This window comes from Macrobrachium rosenbergii, chromosome 30 (assembly GCF_040412425.1).
Source record: "Macrobrachium rosenbergii isolate ZJJX-2024 chromosome 30, ASM4041242v1, whole genome shotgun sequence".
NCBI classification, from domain to species: domain Eukaryota; kingdom Metazoa; phylum Arthropoda; class Malacostraca; order Decapoda; family Palaemonidae; genus Macrobrachium; species Macrobrachium rosenbergii.
In genome coordinates this window covers 13,778,501-13,803,500 of record NC_089770.1, presented here as the reverse complement: position 1 = coordinate 13,803,500, position 25,000 = coordinate 13,778,501, and the positions used below count along the sequence as shown (strand labels likewise).

Below are 25,000 nucleotides of genomic sequence, written 5' to 3'. Positions count from 1 at the left end.
CGACAGAATTAAAGAAAAGATTATAAAAATGAGGAAAGGTGCACAGACTGTTGTAAAACTATGATTAATATTATATGAAGGAAAAACGTTCAAGATTTCAAGTAAGATTTACATTTATAATTTGGAAAACTCGACACTGTGCTTAAGAAGTTGCGGTAGACGATTCTGAATTATACTAAGTCCAACAAAATCTGTGATTTTAACCATAGAGTGGAAAATTCTCAAACTTCACACTGCGATTTGAATTATATAGGCGATAACCGGGAGTATTTGAAATAGATCTAAATAATAAGAGACAAAGAATACGATTTATCAGTTATATCATGTTGTAATTATATGTATATGCATATATATATATATATATATATATATATATATATATATATATATATATATATATATATATATATATATATATATATATATATATATATATATATATATATATATATATATATATATCCTGCAAAGGCAAAACAGAAAATTAAAAAAAAAGTCGTTATGAATAAAAAAATATACGTAGAGAATACTACATAATGAATTTACGTAATATTCCATGATACCAGTAATGTTCAACTTAGATTTTAACTTGATGAGAATGAAGATTAGTTTCTTGATTACACCGACTTCTAGTGTAAACCCATACTAAGAGACAGGCTGTCCTCCGTAGTAATTTTTTTCTTTCAAATAAATTAGATAAATATGTTGAAATGCGAGATGGAAAATTTGTTGATATGCTTACAACTATGGAGATAACACTTTTATTGTTTCAAAGTAATTGGACACTCTCCTTCACTTCTCTCTCTGTCTGTATATATATATATATATATATATATATATATATATATATATATATATATATATATTTGTGTATATATATATATATATATATATAGATATATATATATATATATATATATATATATATATATATGCATATATCATATATATTTATATATATATTTTAAATATATATATATAATAATATATATATTTATATATATTTATGTATATATATATACATATGTGTGTATATATACACAGTATATATATTCACATATTTATATTTATACACAAATATACATATTTATAATTTATATTCATATTTACATTTATTTATTTACGTATAGATATTCATCCATATTTAAACAGAAGATTTAAAATTTATCTTTATTTATCCCCAGGACATCTTGGAGAACGAAGACGTGAAGCTGGACAGCATGTTCATAGCATCCTTGGTGGGCGACATCGTACAGGTGAGAAGGAAAGAGTCTGTCTGTGGGGGGTATTAACCCGGTAGCAAATTCATGATGTGTATGCTAGTATTGCACCAGCACCGGTTCTTTTGTCTTGCCCCTAGGTTAGGTTAGGTTAGGTTAGGTTAAGTTGGTGCAGTTATGGGAATTTGGGTGTGGGAGACATAATGAGATTATTTTCAAGGAAATTCTATGGTTAGTTTTCGAGATATGACGTCCCGCTTTTTTCAGGGAAAGCTCCCGGTACTTTATTACATCTCGGGAAAATGCAACCCGGTGTATCCACCTTCATCAAAGCCCAGGGTAAACTCATGCTAAGTAAAGTAGACAGCCGCACGAAGATGTCGTGTATTGATACAACTTGTCGACCACACAGTATAGAAATGGGTGTATATAATACTTCGATCCCCAAGGGGTTAGTGCTAAACACGGCGTCCCAAGGACTTCCGCCATGTTTAGTACTAGCACCTCGGAGTAGGTGACGCGTGAAGGTGGATACATACAATCTAATTGCATCAACGAAAGTTTCGCTGTGTGCACTTGTTACATCGGTATACAGACTCGCCGTCCAGAAATGATGGAATTCACCTAAACACACACGGAGACCCCCACGAACTTTTATGAGCGACTGTACCCGCGTTAATTAATGATACTGGTTTTCCCTAGCCAGTGTGGAGAGACTCATAGGCCTGTCTAACGATTCCCTAAAGACTTGCTTAGAAACGGAACGTTGTTACATTTCGGGGCCTGTTTTTCCAAGGAAATAAGGCATTTAATTATTTAAAGATAAAGAAATATTAGAAGGATTGTTCTTCCATAATTCATTATTTTTTTTTTTTTGCCCAGTGATGAATCTCATACTCATCCCTCAAAAATCTTTTCAGTGTTTTGTTGTGAAAGCTTGTTTTAAGCCGTTATGAGGAATTCGTATGTGTGTATTGAAATACACACACGCTTACATATGCATACACATTCTCCCTTTTGTGTCTAAGGACACATACACACACATATATGTATCTGTATATATGTATATGTATGTATGTATGTATGTATTATGTATGTATGTATGTATATGTGTACACTTAGGTAGAAGGTTCCTCTTCGCACCCTAGAGAATTCATCTCGAAGGCTTCAATTCCTCACAGAAGAAGAAGAAGACGAAGAAGAAGAAGAGGCAGCAGGATAATTCGTCCCCTCGAAGCGAGTTAGAAGACTACTGAGCCTCGCTTAGTCCCAAGAACTTCTCTCCCGCTCTCGTACCTTGTTGATCTCTGTTCGTCTTTTTCTTCTTTTTCTTCTTCTTCTTCTTCTTCTTCTTCTTCTTCTTCTTCTTCTTCTTCTTCTTCTTCAATTTTCCCCGTTTTCCTTCGGGTCCCTGTTCAATGGCTCCCCTCTGTTTCCCCTACAAAAGTATTGCTATGGTTTTCTTCGTACTCTTAATATAAAGAGACAGTGATAGGTGAGCTGTGGATATTCTCTCTCTCTCTCTCTCTCTCTCTCTCTCTCTCTCTCTCTCTTACTGTATTCTGTAGGTAATAATAAAATTACGAAATCCCTAAAGAAAAAAAATGCTCTATTTTTCTCTTAAAGATTTCCAAGGGAACTGCTCTCTCTCTCTCTCTCTCTCTCTCTCTCTCTCTGTGTGTGTGTGTGTGTGTGTGCGTGTGTGCGTGTGTGTGTGTGTTCTACAGGTAATAAGAAAATTACGAAATTCCTAAAAAAATGCGTTATTTTTCTCTTAAAGAACTCTCAACGGAACTGCTCTCTCTCTCTCTCTCTCTCTCTCTCTCTCTCTCTCTCTCTCTCTCTCTTTTGACATGAAGAAAATTTTTTGTCAGAAACGATATTTTACAGTATATGACTTCTCGCTGCTGGGAAGAAAGGGCGTTGGGTCTGGTATGATACATGAAACATACGTACCATCTTGTCAGGCAGGGCAGCCGATCGAGACCACAGGTCTACCCCCAAAGCCAAATCAAAAGTCCTTCAAACGAAGGCATCGTGCTTACCCCATACAAAAATGGGAATAAAAGCACGTTAAAAGAAAAAGAAGAAGAAGAATAAGCAGTAATATCTAGAATACGAGTCCATCTTGCTTGCGTAGAATTTATCCAGTCTCTGTGCAGGAAAAACCGAGTTGGTATTAGGTCTTTTTCAGTAGAACGAGGAATAAAAAACAAGCTAAAAAATGCACCGAAGTTTCTTTGGCGCACTCGAGTTTTCTGTATAGCGTATAATCAAGGACACCGAAAACAGATCTGTCTTTCGGTGGTCTCGGTATAATGCTGTATGAGCCGCGGTCCATGAAGCTTTAACCACGGCCCGGTGGTGGCCTGTCCTATATCGTTGCCAGACGCACGATTATGGCTAACTTTAACTTTAAATAAATTAAAAATTACTGAGGATAGGGGGCTGCAATTTTGGTCTGTTTGATGATTGGAGGGTGGGTGATCAACATACCAATTTGCAGCCCTCTAGCCTCAGTAGGTTTTAAGGTCTGAGGGCGGACAAAAAAGTACGGACAGAATAAAGTGAGGACGGACAGACAAAGCCGGCTCAATAGTTTTCTTTTACAGAACACTAACAATCTAAAAAATCGCTGGTGAGAGATATGATTCGATTTGTATTTCGGAATATATAGAAGTGATGATAAAACATTACAGAGTTGAATATCGGATGCCCTGAAGGCATTGCAAGTACAAACATTATCACTTTCCCTTGATGATATATGAGTTACGTTCCCGCTCAGCTATACAAGATAAGACTTGTTTTATTTGTACTTATTTTCCATACGTATTTATTATTGCCTTGCCGTGAGTTCTGTCGTATGTTTTAATCAGGCGATATTGTTCGCACTGATATCGTAATAATACTGTATTTGCTCCATATTCTTTGGAAGCTTGAATTTCATGTCAGTGGCCCCTGTGGTGGGTTGGTTCCATATGAATGGGGTTCACCTTCTGAATAATAATAATAATAAATAATAATAATAATAATAATAATAATAATAATAATAATAATAATAATAATAATAATGTCGATATTACGAGGCTAAGACAATTAAAGTCTTATCAATGCTGGATATGAGATTTGATTCTCTTGTATGCATACTTTTTGCATTCACTGTATCATTCATGAATAAACTCAGTGTCAGTATATGGGTAATCTGAAGTCAGTGGAATTTTCATCACTGTGGAGAATCTTTGTTGCTTGGATTTGAAACTTAAAGAGGAATTTGTGGATCTAGCTATTTATCTATCTATCTGTCTATCTATCTATCTACCCATACATCGTTGTCTGTTCGTTGGGTATGGATGAAAACAAACGATGTTGTAGGGGGACAGATAAACATGGCACTAAACGGCGAGAGAGAGAGAGAGAGAGAGAGAGAGAGAGAGAGAGAGAGAGAGAGAGAGAGAGAGAGAAAACAGTTACCTTGGGAAATCTTTAAAGGAGTATATATGAAATTTTTTATTTAGGGATTTCCTAATTTTATCATTACCCATTACCCATAGAATGCAGAGAGAGAGAGAGAGAGAGAGTTGGAGATAATAGGCCACAGAGAGAGAGAGATAACAAGGCTTTAATTATTTTTTAAAAGTTTTTTTAAATTTATCATTACCCAAAGAATAGAGAGAGAGAGAGCAGTTATCTTGGGGAATTTTTAAAGGAATAAATACGAAATTTTTTTTTTTTTTTAGTGATTTCCTAATTCTATCATTACCATAGAATACATAAAGAGAGAGAGAGAGAGATAACAAAGGTTTTCTTTATTTTTTCTATAAGGGTTTTTTTTTTTAATTTTATCATTACCCAAAGAATACAGAGAGAGAGAGAGAGTCAAATAATTCCGTAAAATTTTGTTTATTCCCCACAATGCTTTTACGAAGAAAATGCCTTTTGCTGTCAGACCTTGTCATCCAATTTATTTTGATATTCCTTCCCCGAAAAATGTTGTTTTCTTTCTCTCTTTCTGAGAGAGAGAGAGAGAGAGAGAGAGAGAGAGAGAGAGAGAGAGAGAGAGAGAGAGAGAGAGAGAGAGAGAGGAAGTAAGTCTGCAGCATCTTCTACAAAGAATCTCTTTCCTTTAAACTAATGGTGGCCTGGGGCCTGTTGTCACTTTTTCTATAAGGGAGAAAGAATGGGGACACTCCATAAACATGTATAGTCGCCTCCACATTTCCTTTCACTTCTTCCGTCTTTTTCTATTTACTCCTCCTTGAGAGACACTCCAGCGCTGTTTGGGAGTATTTTGGAGCATTCGTCCTGACGAGGAGACGACAAAAGGGGCCTCGAGTCTTTACTCGCATTGATGCCAAATGATTTTTTTTTTTGGGGGGGGGATCTTTTAATGGACGCCGCCCGACAAAGGGACAAAGATCAGCTGGTTTTTCCCGGAAAGGAGTCTCTTCTTCATTATTTTTAGTTCCTCCTCGAATAAAGAAATAACTCCTTTCTTCTTCCTCCTCCTCCTCCTCCTCCTCCTCCTCCTCTTCTTCATCTTCTTGTGAAGTACAATTAATGTCCCGAACGTCTGTCTGACAAAGGAAAGAATGTTTTATCCTAATGTTTTATTCTCCTCCGTTAAGAACATTCTCATGTTATCATAAGATTTTGGGGCTTTGTCGAACCCTGTTTCTTGATTAACGCTGAGACACGTGTACTTTCTATTTTTTTTTTTTATGAGATTCCCACGTTCGGTTGTGGGTTCCTTTCATGTAGATTTTGGAGAGTTAATCGTATATATACATATATATATGCATATGTATATGTATATATATACAATATAAATATATATATATATATATAATATATATACATATATATATGCATACATAATATATATAGTATATATATAATATACATATGTATACACACATACATACATACACCTTCCTCCCAGATGTAGAAAACACTTAACACTAAACTGAGTGGTTTTTTTTTATTAAACTAATACATTTTAAGTGGCTAAACTGTGAACTATAAAAGGCCACGGCGTTTCCCTTAAATTATTTAATCTTATACATTTTGATATAATTTAGCTGAAAACAATATCATCTAAAAAATGCAATGTAATGATTTCCAATATAATTTTGATAGCTTTGTAGAAACACCAGGAAGTGTATTTTGAATATATTCAAGTTTTTTATTTTCTTGAGCCAGTTTAAAAAATTTAAAACCTACTGTAGAAAATCCACATTTTTTCCAACAAGAAAAGAACCGATTCTGTCAGTTCAAACAACTTTGCAAGTCATAGAATTATTGAATTTATCTTTTGGCGAGATTTGCATTTTACTGAATTATTGAATTTATCTTTTGGCGAGATTTGCAAGTCATTGAATTATTGAATTTATCTTTTGGCGAGATTTGCAAGTCACTGAATTTATGTTTGAGCGAGATTTGCAAGTCATTGAATGATTGAATTTATGTTTGGGCGAGGTTTGTAATTCAATGAATTATTAAATTTATGTTTGGGCGACATTTGCGAGTCAATGAATTATTGAATTTATGTTTGAGCAAGATTTGCAAGTCATTGAGTTATTGAATTTATGTTCAGGCGAGATTTGCAAGTCATTGAATTTATGTTCTGGCAAGATTTGCAAGTCATTGAATTATTGAATTTATGTTCAGGCGAGATTTGCAAGTCATTGAATTATTGAATTTATGTTCAGGCGAGATTTGCCAGTCGATAAATTATTGAATTTATACTTTGGCGAGATTACAAGTCATTGAATTATTGAATTTATGTTTGGGGGAGATTTGCAAGTCATTGAATTATTGAATTTATGTTTGTGCGAGAATTCATTGAATTATTGAATTTATGGTTGGGCGAGATTTGTAAGTCACTGAGTTATTGACTTTATGTTTAGGCGAGATTTGTAATTCATTGAATTATTGAATTTATGTTCAGGCGAGATTTGTAAGTCTTTGAATTATTGAATTTATGTTTGAGTGAGATTTGCAAGTCATTGAATTATTGAATTTATGTTTGGGCTAGGTTTGTACGGTAATTCATTAAATTATTGAATTTATGTTTGGGCGACATTTGCAAGTCATTGAATTATTGAATTTATGTTCAGGCGAGATTTGCAAGTCACTGAATTTATGTTCAGGCGAGATTTGCAAGTCACTGAATTTATGCTCAGGCGAGATTTGTAAGTCATTGAATTATTGAATTTATGTTCAGGCGAGATTTGCAAGTCGATAAATTATTGAATTTATACTTAGGCGAGATTACAAGTCATTGAATTATTGAATTTATGTTTGGGCGAGATTTGCAAGTCATTGAATTGTTGAATTTATGTTTGGGAGAGATTTGCAAGTCATTGAATTATTGAATTTATGTTTGAGAGAGATTTGCAAGTCACTGAGTTATTGAATTTATGTTTAGGCGAGATTTGTAATTCATTGAATTATTGAATTTATGTTTGGGAGAGATTTGCAAGTCATTGAATTATTGAATTTATATTTGGGAAAGATTTGCAAGTCATTGAATTATTGAATTTATATTTGGGAGAGACTTGCAAGTCATTGAATTATTTAATTTATGTTTGAGCGAGATTTGCAAGTCATTGAGTTATTGAATTTATGCATAGGCGAGATATGTAATTCACTGAATTATTGAATTCATGTTTAGGCGAGATTTGCAAGTCATTGAGTTATTGCCGTCATAGAATTCCTGTTTGAGGCGAGAGGGTCCTAATCCCTTTCACGAAGTTTAATTGAGTACCAGCGAGCAGTATTTAAGCGGATGAGAGAGAGAGAGAGAGTTACAAGGAGTTACAAGGATTAGGGTGTCTCAAAGACTTTTTAGTCTATCCGAAGAGACATCATGTGCTCACTTATCTCTAGGAGCAGGTTTTACTGTTCATTCACAGTGTTCTAATGATTTTGTCTAGCTTTCTTTTAAACTCTTCCACGCTGTTGCTGTTGACAACTTCTGGTGGCAGTTTATTCCATGTGTCACATATCTTGTATGCGAAGAAGTTCCAACATTGAGATGTGTTGTATCTCTTCAGTTCTAGTTTCCATCCATTATTTCTTGTCTGGTTTTCGTTTAATGTGAAGAGGTTACTGTCTACTTTTGTTATGCCTTTCAGTATTTTGAATGTTTTTATGAGCTGTCCTCGCAATCGTCCTGTTTCTAAGCCATACATGTTCAGGCTCTCTAGTCGTCTTTGGTAACCTATTTGCCTGATGGATGGAATTAACTTTGTGGCTCTTACTTGTACCCCTTCTAATATATTTATGTCCTTTCTTAGTGTTGGTGACCAAAACTGTACTGCATATTCAAGACGAGGTCTAACTATGGATGTGCAGAGCTGCAGCACCGTTTCCTTGTTTCTGTATTTGAACTGCCCTTGTATGTATCCCACTAGTTTCTGTGCCTTCATTTCAGCTTCTATGCACTGTTTTGTGGAGTTTAAGTCCTTGGTAATAATGACTCCAAGGTCCTCTTCTTGTTCTACACTATTTACGTCATTCCCAAGCAGCATGTAATTGGCATGAGGGTTGTTTGTTCCTGTTTGTAACACTTTACACTTATCCAAGTTAAAAGGCATTTGCCATCTTTTTTACCACTCCCCTATTTTCCTTAGATCATTTCTTAAACTTTCCACTGTATCTGGGTCTGCTGCATTTTTACACCTAGTTTGGTGTCATCTGCAAATTTAGTTATCCTGCTAGTTAAGCCTACATCAATGTCATTAATGTAAATCAAAAACAAGAGTGAGCCAAGAACAGAACCCTGAGGAACTCCGCTGAGAGAGAGGGAGATTTCATTTCCATCCTACCTTACCTTGCAGACAAGTCTGTTCAAAGGTCCTCAGTGTGAAGTATCTCTGATATCTACCAGAGAATTGCTAATGATCTTCCGGTATAGAACAAGACAGAGAAGGAGAGAGAGAGAGATAGAGAAAGAGAAAGGATTTCCTTTTATTTCCTAGAAGAAGAAATAGAGAGAAAAGGAGGGAGGGAGCGAGAGAGATTTCCTTTTATATTCTAAAAAGAGAGAGAGAGAGAGAGAGTTTGGAAGAACATAGCATCAAGTCTTTGGAGAGAGAGAGAGAGAGAGAGAGAGAGAGAGAGAGAGAGAGAGAGAGAGAGTTGGGAGATTTTCCTGTAACTGAGAGAATCCGGTAATTGGAGTGAGGCTGTGCTGTTTAGCTCAAGGGCGCACACCTGCTGTACCTGTCTGCTCTGCAGAGTAGGTTCTGGAAATCGCCCTCATCAATTAGACCGGTCTGAATGCGTGTCGAGTGGGGGCACTGGAATTCGTATTAGGTAATAGAGGTCATTTGGAGATCTTCTCGAAGTCACGAGTATGCTAATGAGGATGCAGCTGGCTAATTACCGTTTATAATCCTTCTGAATCGCTTTCCTCCACTTGAATATACTCAGTGAGTATCGTGCCTGTCCCTGGTCTCCATTTACCAGTCTCTCTCTCTCTCTCTCTCTCTCTCTCTCTCTCTCTCTCTCTCTCTCTCTCCTGTCAACCGGTCAGGTCCTACACATAGTCTAATTTTTCCACCTGTGGTGATTTGTGATAAACATATCACATGTTAATTTGATTATACAAGTAATTTTATATATATACATATATCTATATATATGTAGATGTATATATAACACACACACACATATATATATATATATACACACATATACATATGCAGGGTGCAAATAATATTTTTAAATATCTTACCCCGAAATTCTAGCAGATTCTTACCCATGATAAAAAATTACTACCCTTAAGAAAAATATTTTAATACTTCTCCAACATACGTTAACCTTTCCCCTCACCCCCGCCGCCGTCCTCCCCCCCCCCCCCGCCCTTGACATTGTGTCTCTTATCTTCAACCATATTGATCCTCTTCGTAGAGACTATTATTATTATTATTATTTTCCGGACGGTAAAAAATAAAGAAAGAATATCCCTAGATTGTCTCCCTGCTAGGGAGAAATACAGGGTTTAAAACATCCTGATATTTATAGAAGGAGTTTTTAATCTTTGCAATGACCCCACGCGGTAATGGGGTGGGGGGCTGGGGAAAGGAGGGAGGGAAGGGAGGGGAAGGTTACAAGGGGGTATTATAGGGTGGGGAACCACTGTTAAATCGAAAGATGTCGAGGTAATAATGTGAGAGGGTTAAAAGTTTTATGATTGGGTTTAAATGTATTGGGTTATTGAACTTCTGGGTATGTACAGGTATATTTGGGTCCTCAGCCCCTCACCTCACGTGGCGCACTGTAGGCATAGCTAAATGGTATCTGCAACGCCCTTCGGGCCCTAACTGCGCCCACTTTTTAGCCTTTTACTTAAACTCCATTCCCCTTTCCTTCCTTCAATCCTGCTGTCCAACCCCTCTAACTGTTACTTCGTAGTTTAGCTCCGGTCTTTTCTCCAAGTCAGTAATTACTGGTCAGCCATCACTGTACCAGCCAGACCTAATTTCGCTAACAATAAGAAATGGTAGATGGAAGAAGATGGTGCAATGCATGTAAGGGGTTTTGACGCACTGCTGATGAGCCATTTGTGTGAGGTTCATAAAATAGCTACAAGGGAAGTTTCCTACACAGGCTTGTTCAGCCATGATTTTGCAGTGTCCTTTGTAATGCTTTGTCAAAAGCCACACCCAGTTAGCCTGTATGTCCTGATGCTGAAATTTAGGACATGAATATAATTAAAGACATTGTTGAAAATTATCACAGTTATATAAATTATGATAATTATTTAAATTATTATAAATCACCATAATTTTGAATTATTTTTATGAATTGTTTTATATTGTAATTTTAGATCATTATAAATGATTATAAATTGTAATTTTAAGTTATAAATTATCAATATATACATGATTTACATAATTATATAAAATTACAAATTATTCTGATTGTATAAAATGTTGTAAATGATAAAATATTATAATTACATAAAGCATTATTATGAATCATTATAGTGACGAATGTTTATTATAGATTATTACCATTACATAAATCATTATTATAAATGATAATTATGTAATTTATTATGAATTATTATAATGAAATCATTTTTTATTATAAATTATAATTCCATAAATCGTTATTATAAATTATAATTATATAACATTTATAGATTATTATAATCATATATCTTATCATTTTAATAATTCATTATAATCATCGCTTGTCTAATCATGCAAAACATCATCACAAATAGAATTCATCCAAACAGACAATTCCAATTTCATTCCCATTCCCATTACCATTCCAGGGGATGGTTTACCTCCACGACTCACCCGTCAAGTCCCACGGGAATCTGAAGACGTCCAATTGCCTCGTGGACTCCAGGTGGGTCGTCAAGATCACGGACTTCGGACTTCACGAATTGAAGTCCGGCACCGAGGCCACAGCCCTGGCCGACCCCGGAGAGACCCAGAGGAAGTGCAATGGTACGTACGTTGGCAGTCTCTCTCTCTCTCTGTATGTATATGTAACTGTTTAAATCTGTGTGTGTGGTTGTTTAAATCTGTCTTTGCTTAAACTCTCTCTCTCTGTGTCTCTCTGTGTGTGTAACTGTTTAAATCTCTCTCTCTCTCTCTCTAATTGTTTAAATCTGTGTGTTTATTGAAATCTGTCGTTGCTTAAATCATTTAATATTCCATTTGCTCTTGGTGACATTTTTACTTTGCTGGTTCCAACGACATCTTCAGATACTGCGAAGATAATAGTATTAATATTAGTAATATTAGTAAGGATGATAGTAATAATATTATTAGTATTAGCAACAGAATATTCCTGAACACTGGTATAAACTATTATCCACAATTCTGACGCCAAAATGAAAAAGGGTTTGATAACGTTGGTGAATATGATTAATAATTAAAAATGTACTTTTTTAGGTTCCTGACAGCATTACCTGAGGTTAAGTTATTTATATTATTGCTTCTGCATTTGTGTATTCATTTCTATGTACATGAATCTATATTCATTGGTTATTAATTTTCCACCAGAGGATACTCAATTCTGCATTAACTGTCTTTTGAAAGTTAATGGTGAGTTTGTAATAATAATAATAATAATAATAATAATAATAATAATAATAATAATAATAGATGCTGGAAGGCAAAGTAGCTAGCTGGAATTTCACCCTGTCAATTTTTCCTCTCTCTCTCTCTCTCTCTCTCTCTCTCTCTCTCTCTCTCTCTCTCTCTCTCAATTAGGGATACTAGTCTTAGGCTTGGCAGTGTTCCTTGTGACCGACGATACGTATTACGTGTAATTAACTTTCTGTGGAGAGAGAGAGAGAGAGAGAGAGAGAGAGAGAGAGAGAGAGAGAGAGAGGAAAACAAAGAACGGGAGATAGAAAAGTTGGGAAGAAGGAGAAAAGGAGAGAGTTCCTTAAGGCAAGAATCTGAAGTGCAGAAAGCGAGAGAGAGAGAGAGAGAGAGAGAGAGAGGACACCACATTCTCCTTCCAAATGATCACAGCCAATTGATATTGACAAATGCTCGCGAGGGGTAGTTAGTAGGGCAATTCCACTTTCTTCTTCTTCTTCTTTCTTCTTCTTCTTTCTTCTTCTTCTTCTTCTTCTTTCTTCTTCTTCTTCTTCTTCTTCTTCTTCTTCTTCTTCTTTTTTCTTTTTCTTCGTTTTTCTTCTTCTTCTTCTTCTTCTCCTCCCTCTTCTTCTTCTTCTTTTATTTTTCTTCTTTTCCGTCTTCTTCTTCCTTTTCTTTCTTCTTCTTCTTCTTCTTCTTCCTCTTCATCTTCTTCCCTTCAGCCGCCTTCTTCTTCTTCTTCTTCTTCTCCTTCCTCTTCTTCTTCTTCTTCTTTTTTTTCTTCTTCTTCTTCTTCTTCTTATTCTTCTTCTTCTTCTTTTATTTTTCTTCTTCTTCGTCTTCTTCTTCTTCTTCTTCTTCTTCTTCTTCTTCTTCTTGTTCTTCCCTTCAGCCATGATTGAGGGCTTGTCAACTCCCATCACCAGCTTTGGACGCAGGTCGACTAATGAAAGCTAAAGGTTCCATTATCGTCTTCGCGATATTCCTCTTACTCTGCGGAAGTCTTAAAAATTACCCTCCTTTCCTTCTATTCCCTCGCTCCATTTGCCCTGTCTTGACAGGCTTCTGCTTGTTTGTTAATTTGTTCTTTTATTTTTTTCTGATAACTTTATTCATTTGTTCATTTATTTTTTCTTTTCTAATAACTTTATTAATTTGTTCATTTATTTTTTCTTTTCTGATAACTTTATTAATTTGTTCATTTATTTTTTCTTGTCTGATAAATTTATTAATTTGTTCATTTATTTTTTCTTTTCTAATCATTTTATTAATTTGATCATTTATTTTTTCTTTTCTGATAACGTTATTAATTTGTTCATTTATTTTTTTCTTTTATAACAACTATTAATGTGTTCATTTATTTTTTTTTCTTTTCTAGTAACTTTATTAATTTGTTCATTTATTTTTTCTTTTCTGTCAACTGTATTAATTTGTTCATTTTTTTCTTTTCTAATAACTTTATTAATTTGTTCATTTATTTTTTTCTTCTCTAACATCTGTATAAATTCGTTCATTTATTTTTTTCTTTTCTAACATCTTTATAAATTCGTTCATTTATTTTTTTCTTTTCTAAGAAATTTATTAATTTGTTCGTTTATTTTTTCTTTTCTAAGAAATTTATTAATTTGTTCGTTTATTATTTTCTTTTTCTAACAAATTTATTAATTTGTTCATTTATTTTTTTAAGAACTTTATTCATTTGTTCATTTATTTTTTCTATTTTAATAACTTATCTCTTCCTTCTGTATATCCTATCACCTTCTGTAACCTCTTTCAAATGACCACCATATTCTTTTGAAGCTTGAATTTCAGTCCAGTAGGCCTAAATGGGCTTCTGCTTAATAATACATATAAATAGGGGTTTATCTTCTGGTTAATAATAATAATACTAATCTTGTTTTAACAAATGAAATGTATGTTTTTGCACTTTTGTCAGACCCTGGTAGGATATTTAGTCTGGGCATGTTACGTGACCTAAAATCAGTTTGCAATTTTGAAGCTTCTTCAGAAGCAGTAACCAAAAAAATCAGGCGATTGTTATGAGTGACCTTTAATAATAATAATAATAATAATAATAATAATAATAATAATAATAATAATAATAATAATAATAATAATAGGGAAATTAAAATCTTCTAGGTTTTATTTGTATTATAATACGAAAGTAAAAGTTTAAAATTCAAAAGCGTAGTTGGGATGTGCCCCAATCTTCAGTCGTAAATATCTAGATGTAAAGTTTTTTTATTTTTGTATTTTGTGATACGATAAGATCCTATACCCTCAAAAACGCATACAGAAATGTCGTAGGATGCATCAGGGAGACTGATAAAAGACACTTCTTTCTTTGAGCGTCGAAACCATCTACATCTGCCAAATGTAATTCCTGTTACCCCCGAGAGATGTCGCAGAATCCTCAAACTGGCTCAAATGTAGCTGTCAAAAGAGCTTTCAAAAGACGCCAGAGGTACGGTCGATTCGCTAATGGAAGGTTTAGATTGTACTGAGAGAGTAGGATATATAATTTTGAAGACTTCGTTAAAATAGGGAGTGGAAGGGCAGGAGGAAACTTATTGATATTACTGTAATGGAGTAAGAAAAGCGGCCTTTGGAGCAAATGTGTGAATAGAAGGTGTATTAAGGGTCTTTGTTTGTGTCTGTTGGAATTCAGTATTTTTTTTTTTCCAGGTATTGCAGTAGGTTTATGGGACATTAATCTTGATTCGGCAAGAGTTTCTTTAACCAAAACCTTTCAGAATATATATATATATATATATATATATATATATATATATATATATATATATATATATATATATATATATATACATATATATGTATATATATATGATTAATATCACTTTCTGTACGTGATTCATTTATCACACATTACCACCGGTCCTGACCGGTTTCGACTTTATTTCCAACCCATTGACGAAGAACTGATACAGAGTATAAGAAGTCACAAATATATATATATATATATATATATATATATATATATATATATATATATATATATATATATATATATATATATATATGACCCCTGTCGTATTTCCTTCCAAATACTTAATACTATGACACGTCTCAAAAAGAAAAAAAAAATTGGCGTAACTTATTTTCTCCCTTCGTAAAACTTCCGTATTAATATCCACAACTTTTACAAAAGACTTTTGTAATGCCTGGAAAAGCAAGGACCAAATCTCTTTAACTAAGTAAATGTTCCAAATTCTCAAAATTCAGTTTGTGAAGCTTCCATTTGCACAGGATCCTCTTCAGGTAGAGGATGCGAGAGTCCTTCGTTTTCCTTTTCTCCCGAATCCTTATTGTTTCCTCTCCTCGGCAGACCTCCTCTACAGCTCCCCTGAGATCCTCAGGGACACTTCTGCGCCTCCGGCGGGCACTCAGAAGGGGGACGTCTACTCCTTTGCAATCATTTTGTATGAGGTGAGTGTTTGACTCTTTGCTTTCACTTTTATAAAATTGGTATTTTTCAGACATAGGCCCACCTGCCCTACTCAGAGGCTCTGGCTACAAAAGGTCAGTGGGGTGACATTGTAAGCCTTACACCTTCACCCAATGGAATTTAAAGTGCTATTGTTTTAGCTATTATTATTTCACTCTTACCAGCACCTCCCCTTATCCCTCCCCCTGGCCAGAGGAGGTTGTGGTGGTATGAGGCCACTAACCAATGCTCCTCTCCACCATAGCTTAGGCCCAGTACAGTTGACTAACAACCAGGTGCATAATCATGATTATTATTAATAACCCGTTATTTTTAAATATCGTCATTTTCTCCAGTTGCTTATTAACATGACGGCCAAACTAACAATTAAGGAAATTCATTTTTAAAAGATAAATGTTACTTATATCATATATATATATATATATATATATATATATATATATATATATATATATATATATATATATATATATATATCTTTTAGTAAAAGTTTTACAGCGATGGCTACATTCCTGTTTTATCAGAAGTTATTTTATTTTATTGGATACCTCATTTATTTGTCTCAAATCGTTTCATATACATTGATAAAGAAAACTGTGTGGCTATACATTTTTGTAAAATACGTTGACCATAGCTCCATCGTCGTCTGGGGTCGGCCGCGCGATTTTTCTCTCTCCATCAATTTTGACCCTAAATTCCTAACCTGTTTGTTTATCACCTTTGATTCTATTCTACCTTCTATACAGATGTGCCATTTACCTGTTAGTTGGCAAAATCTAAGAAAGCTATAAACGGAGAATCAACACCAACAGGACACACGACTATAGTTCCCTCGATATCTTTCTGTAGTGGGATTCTGTAGTGGGTGGGTGAGGAAGTCTCGTGTGACAGAGGTTCCCCTAAGTAAGAGGCTCTTACAGTCATAAGTAGATTAAAGTTTTTCCTAAGTGGACGTAGGGGTCATTTAATTAACTTTGGGTAGACTTCAGAAAAATCGTTCTTTTTGTGTGGAGTGGGAAGATTACAAGTCTCTGAAATATATACATATATATATATATATATATATATATATATATATATATATATATATATATATATATATATATATATATGTATGTATATAAATATATAAAGCCACAAATATCACTTTGGTATCGACGTCACTATAACCTGAGAATCATGTCCAATCTCGACTGTCTATCACAGTATGTAAACCAGAGACCCAGGTTCGAATCCTTGCTGGGCCGGATGAATTTATCAGTTACAATGCCCCTTGGGTGTAAGTTATTCCCAAGGTAAAGTGAATTGATATTAGAGTGGTATTTGAGGATTAATGTACTTATATATGTTTGTGTGTGTGCATTTATATAATATATACATACTAACTAAAAATACACACACTCATATATATATATATATATATATATATATATATATATATATATATATATATATATATATATATATATATATATATGTATGTATGTATGTATGCATGTATGTATGTATATATAATTACGATCCTTATACTTACAAGGTTTGTAACTGTTTCTCCCTTCCCCTCTTTCTTCAGGTGCACGGACGCCACGGCCCATGGGGACGAACTGACCAGAGTCCCGTGGCAATCATCCGTCAGGTCATGACGAGACCTCCCCCAAATACGCCTCCCTTCAGGTCAGTGTCACCTTGCTCCTACTAATTATAAATATATATGCATTTAAGAACATTATAAGACTATCAGTCAAAATTTAAAGATAAGATATTTCTATTACAGATACAGTGACACATTTTGATTGATACATGCAGTCATGCGTTCTTAGATTATGATTCAGACCCCATGTGCTTACAAACATGTATTGATAAATGTGTGCGAAGGGTGAGACTTTATACAGAGGTCCTTGTATAAAAATAAGTTGGTGTATTTTATTAATACATGCATACATGCTGACCCACACTGCTCTAAACCTACCTTCCAAAGTAATTCCTAGAGAAACATTTTAGATTTAAAGTTTCGCTGAGCCTAGAATAATCTCTGTGATTACAGCTCCCTAGACCAAGCCTCTGAAATAAAGAGGAAAAAATTAGGGGAAAAAGTGGGCCTCATTTTTGCCAGCACGAGTCGGCCGTTGAAATTCTGGCAGTGACAGGTCCGTTACTCCGCATCTCCGCATTTTTCCTTCCTTAAAAATGTATTATTCCTTCCGTAAAATGTTTTTCCCTTCCGTAAAATGTTTTTTGCTCTTTCTTTAATTTGTTTTTTTTGCTCTTTCTTTAATTTTTTCCTTCTCTTAAAAATGTTTTTCCTCTTAAAAGTTTTTTCTTAAAATGTTTTTCGACCTTTAAAAAATTTTTCCTCCCTTATAAATGTTTGCCTTCCTTAAATGTTTTTCGTCCTTTAAAAATGGATCCTTCCTTATAATTGTTTTCCTTCCTTACAATGTTTTTCGTCCCGTAAAATGTGCTTTCTCCCTTAAAAAGTTTTTCCCTTACAAATGTTTTACCTCACTTAAAAATGTTTTTTGTCCATTATAAATGTTTTCCTCTCTTAAAAATGTTTTGGTCCCTTAAAACGTTTTTCTCCCTCAAAAATGTTTTCCTCACTTAAAAATGTTTTGATCCCTTAAAATGTTTTCCTCCCTTAAAAATGTTTTGGTCCCTTAAAAAGTTTTCCTCCCTTAAAAATATTTTGGTCCCTTAAAATGTTTTTTTTCTGTTAAAAGAAAAGAAAATTTAGTAGGAAGTGAACGCCTCATTTGTCTAAGTGGGGGACCCTTTCAGTCCGGATGAGATCCTCCATCTAATGAACCGTTTAATTGATCCTTAATTCGTTCTGCCCAGCTCATGGGAACTTGCGCGCATGCGCGGTGCAGGTGAGGCAAATTCATGTCTGTTTATAATTGGGTAAGAGTGTTTTAGCGATGCGAAAGAAAGAAAAAACTTGTTAATATTGCGATCTACTAAATGTAAATATTTGTTTTGTAATGTTATGTTTTTTTTCGCCAGTTTTTACAATTTTTCCATAAAAATTTTGTATATGAATGACTTAAGTGGCTTTTTATTTCTTCCACCAAGAATGTAATTTGTCCTGTGGCAAGAATTTATGGTATATAACTGTTGTGAATGTTAAATTATCGTGTTTATATATTTAAATATATGTATATATATATATATGTATATATATGTATATTTATATATGTATGTATATATATATTTATATATACTGCATATACAGTATATTTTTTTCAATTTGAACTTTTTTCAAATGCCTGATCGTATATTGATCAAATATTATGGTACCTTACGTCAGATTTCCAGCACGTCTCTTAAAAAAAAAATTAAAAACGAGGTACACTTATGCTAAAAAAAAACTTATAGTGTTCGAAAAACGGCAGTTGCAATGAAAAACTAGCGTTACGTTCCTCTGTGCTGTATCTGACAGTGAATGATAACAGTGGTAATTAGTAATTACCTTTCTCGTTCTCTGCACTCGATGTGAAATTTAATATTCTCGCCAAATTACAGGACGAGGAACAGCGAAAATGAAAACAAGCAAAAAATCACTGGCACTTTGTCTCACGGAATCAGAAAAATCTACAACATTTTCTTTCCCCTCGTCTCCAGTGTGAATTATTCTCTCTCCAAAGCACAGTTGCAAGACACTCCTCAAGTCTATTTATCATCCTTTCGCCACATTTATCATCTTTCCCCCACATTTATCATCATTTGGCACATTTATCACCCGTGTTTGGGAGAAGGCAATTCAGTCTCTCACATTTTGTACGAGCGCTTGCAGGCATATGTATATGTACGTATTCACGGAATTATTTTGCGCTTTTTTGATTGATATTGCATTATAGATATGCTTCTCCTGTAACAATTATATTGACAGACATATATATATATATATATATATATATATATATATATATATATATATATATATATATATATATATATATATATAATATATATATATATATAATATTCGTATTCGCATGTCCATAATATTGTGGCAATGAAGAACATCACTGATATCATCATCATCATAAACATCATTATTATTAATATTATTATTATTATTATTATTATTATTATTATCATCATCATCATTTGTCCTTACAGACCTCCCCTGAGCGCCCTCGAAGGCTGCCTTGACTGCGTCAGGAGCGTCCTCAACGAGTGCTGGGCCGAAAATCCTGACGACAGGCCCGACTTCAGGACGATAAGGACCAAATTGCGGCCCCTGAGGAAGGGAATGTAAGCCTTACAGTTCTTTTCTTTTTTTTTTATTTATTTGTATGTTTATTCTTTTTTTTTCTGTTATTATTTTGTTTTTGTTTCTTATGCTTTAGCGTTGGAATAGCTTTTAAATTGATGTTTATTATACTGAATAATAATAATAATAATAATAATAATAATAATAATAATAATTTCCATCTTGTAGTGGTTAAGTAATTCATCGTTGTATTTGTATGTATATTTGTAATTATAACACGGGAATTTTTGCTTGCTTTTCTGCATAGCTCTCTCTCTCTCTCTCTCTCTCTCTCTCTCTCTATATATATATATATATATATATATATATATATATATATATATATATATATATATATATATATATGTATGTATATATAATATTCTCGTGAAGTACGCTATTGTGTTACTTAAGAAATAACAGTAAAATATGTGATGGTAATAATAATATCCTGCTGTCAGATTCAGAAGAGCCCTGAACAATGTTTGAAATGAAACAGAAGCTCACGTTTCAAGTTTTAATTTTGTTATGGAAACACGCATATACTGTTCATTTCTCTGGCATGAGAATTGTATCTTCCGAGAGATTGCATCGTAAAACTCTTTTTTTTTTAAGATTTATTCGACCTATTCGCTTGATTTAAAGATTGCGGACGATAATGAAACCAGAATTAACTATGGCCTGGCTTGTCGAGTTCTTTTGATCCGTTTTTGTCAAACGCTGTACAATAGAAGACGCCGAGTGGGAGCGTAGAATAGAGGACGCCTACTCGAAGCGGAAAACATCGTCCACTGAACCTTGTATTTTCTCCGAGTCCAAAAAATTCAATAAGAAAAGGGATTCTTTTCAAGCCAGAGAGATAGATTCTTAGAGAGAGATTCTCAGTATAAGTGTCAAGATGATGTACGTCAGACCCTAATTAGCAGGAGAACTTTTTCTACGTAACAATAGTGCCTTCTACTCCAAAGAAACGACGAGACACTGACGCTATTATTCCCCGTCAGTCATCGTCAACAAGACGCGTGTTTCTTTTTCTTCTTCTTCTTCTTCTTTCTTCTTCTTCTTCTTCTTCTTCTTCTTCTTCTTCTTCTTCTGGGGTTGTGTTCATTTGCTTTCTTGCTTCTACTTTTCATCCGCTAACTTTGGTTGTTCTTCCCATCTTAGCTGTCCAACTTCTTTAGTTTTATCTTGCTCCAGTTTTCGCTTTACACTTTCTGAAGGAAAACATCTTTCAGGCGAACTCTTGGCGAGTCTTGATATAGTTTGGTAGCTTGTATTTTTTTTTTTTTTCCGTACGAAAGACAATGAATTTCTCTGAACTGCATAACTTTATCGTACAGCTTTATCCTACAACTTTACTCTTTGTTCATTGCTCCTTCAAACTCTTCTTCTCTTTGTATTGACATGGAGCTGGACTCCTAATAAGGTTTTTTTTTTTTCTTTTGTGAATAAACCTCATCATGCTTTGATTTCCATCCCTTTGTCTTGGTAGAGAGAAAGGCGTATAGTACAATGACCCCCGCCTATTCGCGGGGGTGTTAGTGGTACGCATCCACCGCGATTACCAGGGGTCGACTGTTTTCAAAGGTTGTCATGAGTTTTGTAATAAATTTGATGAAATATTAATTATGAGAAATATGGGACTTTATACGTTATCTCGCCTCCAGTACAATGTTGATTATACTACATAATCCAAAGCGTATATGGGTAGTGGCGTCAGTGCACCTTATGTGGTGCACTGTAGGCATTACTAAAGGGTACTTGCAGCGTCCCTACGGCCCCTAACAGCATTCACTTTTTAGTCTTTTACTTTACCTCCATTCCCTCTTCATTTTTTCATTCTTGCTATCCAGCCTCTCTTAACTGTGCTTCATCTCCTTTATTTCCTAGATCCCTCTGTCATCTCCCTATCTCGCTGTCCAGCCTCTCTAACTCCCTCTTTTTCACTGCCTCGAGCGCTAGATGGCTGAAAATGCTCCCCACCCCCCATCGCTTGGCCCTACAGCCTAAATCATCTTAGAAACAGTCAATTCCTTTCCCTTCATAAGGTTGCCCAATTACTCATAGACCCCCTTCCTTCTTCTGCCCCTCCCACAGGAAACCCAACATCTTCGACAACATGTTGGCGATGATGGAGAAGTACGCCAACAATCTCGAGGCGCTGGTCGACGAGAGGACGGATCAGCTCATCGAGGAGAAGAAGAAGACGGGTGAGTAGGATAATAATAATTTAATAATAATAATATGAGAGAAAAAAGCAGTGACAGTGACTGGTGTAAGAAAGAGAGAGGGGGGGGCGGGGTGGGGGGAGGGGGTTGATTGTGGGAGAATGAGGGCAGAAGAAGATAAGAGTAGACAGAAGAAGAGACTGAACAGGGGAAAGAGAGAGGGACGAAAAGGAAGGCTGGTCGTGCTGGTTGGGCTGGATGAGAAAGTAGATGAAGACTGAAAGGTTGAGAAGAGATTAGATGAGAATAGAGTGATTGAAGAATGTAAAAGGGAGAGAGGTTGCAAAGGCTGAGAACGGAGAGTAAGACGAAAAGGGAGAATGGTTGAGAAGAAATAACATAAAAAGGAAACAAATGAACAGAGTGAAAAGAGGAATGATTAAGACACAGTATGAACGAAGAATGAGATGGTAAATCAAAAAGGGGAAACTGTGGAGAGAGAGAGACAGACAGACAGAGAGAGAAATTGCAATATGGATGCTTGTGATGATTGTCCCACCAATTCAGTGAATTTATGCTATATATATATATATTATATATATATATATATATATATATATATATATATATATATATATATATATAATATATATTATATATGTGTGTATATATATACACATTTCTATTTAAAGGCTCTGATACCGCAAACCTCCGCCAAGGTCGAACCTCTCCTCCCTGAAAGGCCCCTTCTTCCTTTATTTCGGTAATCACCGACACAAGAACTTTTTGTGATGGTGCCAATCGTAGAAAAAGACAAACAAACGAACAAACAAAGAAGATTATAAACACGAACTCCTTGTCGCAGGTATTATCAGTATTCCATCCACACAAATGTTGCTGGGTTTGTCAAAACGGCAAAGAAAAGGGAATTAAAAAGCATAATAATTACAAATAATTTTACACCGGAAGGCTCAGTGACCGAATCAGCCTGGGAAGTTAAAAGAAAAAGTAAACAAGTAAAAAATGCGCCGAAGTTTCCTCGGCTCAGTCGAGTTTTCTGTACAGCGTATAATGCTGTATGAAACTCTCAGCCGCGGCCCATGAAACTTGCAGCCACAGCCTGGTGGTGGCCTGTGTTGCTGGCACCTATAGCGGTGCCAGACGCACGATCAATGCTAACTTTAACCTTAAATAAAATAAAAACTACTGAGGCTAGAGGGCTACAATTTGGTATGTTTGATGATTGGAGGGTGGATGATCAACATACCAATTTGCGGCCCTCTAGCCTCAGTAAGTTTTAAGATCTGAGGGCGGACGGACAGAAAAAAAGCCATCTCAATCATTTTCTTTTACAGTAAACTAAAAAAGAAAGAGAGAAAAAAAGAGTAAAAAAGAAAGTGTCCAAGGTGATATGGTTTTCAAGTGAGTTTGGCACCAATAAAGGCGATATTGGATTCGATGAATAAACAAAAGAAAGGCCAAAATGCGCCTGACTTTTTACGGTGACTTTTTTCTTTTTTGTCTCACTAATGAAGCTGATCCTATTCAGTGAAAAATTAAATAAAAGAAAATAAAATAAATAATAGTTTGTAGTTTATTTTATGACAACAGAAGAGATTTTAGTTCTGTTTTATTTAGTCGTAACTGATGTTTCTTATGAATAAAAGTACTATTATCCATAAAAGTGCTTTTATTTTTCACTTCTCAATCTCCAATGTATTTCCTTTCTCTCGGTCCGTCCGTTCTCTTTCTTTTCTCTCTCTCTCTCTCTCTCTCTCTCTCTCTCTCTCTCTCTCTCTCTCTCTCTCTCTCTCTCTCATCGCTAAGACAATACTTGTCTTGTCCCTTCTCCCTGAATAAAAAAATAATATAAAAAACCCATCGATTGTTGAGAAATGATTATTTTCATCGAAGATTATCAGAAATTATTGCCCCTGTGTAATATACTACTTAAGAAGGAGAGAGGCACTATAAAATGCTAAAGTCTGCCACAGTACCCCTTGGCACTGTTGAAGGTGAGTGAGCATTTTTCGTCTTACCCCTGAGGGAGAGGAATCTGACTGTGATTTTATTTTTTATTCTTTGCTTCTTGAGCTACGCTTCTTTTCTTATTTATGGAAAAGAATCGTTAGTATTCAGTTGCTGGAATACACGAGCATCCAGTTATCTTAACGAGTAATATGCAGATCAATACTTGATACAGAAGTATACTTACGCAGGAAAGTGTAAATCATAGTTTTGGAAAATTCGAGAGAGAACAGACTACATATTCAAAACCTGCAGTCCAAATTGGCTGTAAAATAATGCGGAAATACATTTATAGCAAACTTGATGGTAATGTTTTTAGTAGTCACTATTGTACGGGTGTAAGAAGCTAATATAATTCTCGTAATAGGTGTTTTTAATGTTTATAATAAAAAGAAAGTTAAAAAAACACTACTGTACCTACATGTCATGACATTTTCTGTGGCAGTTAATAGTAACAGCCCCTATTCTATGGGTTTAAGAAAGCTATTACTCTCGTAGTAGGTGTTTTTAATGGTTATAATAAAAAGAACTTAAAAAAAAACACTATCTACATCTCATGACATTTTCCATGGCCAACCAATATAGTGTTTTGAACCTAAAACCTTATTTCGTTTGAATTATTCACCAGTTCACATTATTCCTTTTTTCAGCTTAGCACAGCATTCTCTCTCTCTCTCTCTCTCTCTCTCTCTCTCTCTCTCTCTCTCTCTCTCTCTCTCTCTCATAATTCTTCCTTTTCAGCACATCCTTTCAATCTGTGTGTCCTTCCTAGCAATTCTCTTCCTTAA

At 34.7% G+C, this 25,000-nt stretch overlaps 1 protein-coding gene across 5 annotated transcripts in view; it reads left to right on the top strand.

The window, feature by feature from the left end:
• Positions 1-25,000, top strand: part of LOC136855058 (guanylate cyclase 32E-like) — a 437,545-nt gene that overhangs the window by 401,268 nt on the left and 11,277 nt on the right. For all 5 annotated transcript variants that reach the window (XM_067131826.1, XM_067131825.1, XM_067131828.1 and 2 more), the window contains 6 exons: positions 1,185-1,256; positions 11,512-11,689; positions 15,642-15,742; positions 17,335-17,435; positions 19,884-20,018; positions 22,114-22,226. In XM_067131826.1, coding sequence (XP_066987927.1) covers positions 1,185-1,256; positions 11,512-11,689; positions 15,642-15,742; positions 17,335-17,435; positions 19,884-20,018; positions 22,114-22,226 — 700 coding nt within the window. The remainder of the gene's footprint in view (positions 1-1,184; positions 1,257-11,511; positions 11,690-15,641; positions 15,743-17,334; positions 17,436-19,883; positions 20,019-22,113; positions 22,227-25,000) is intronic.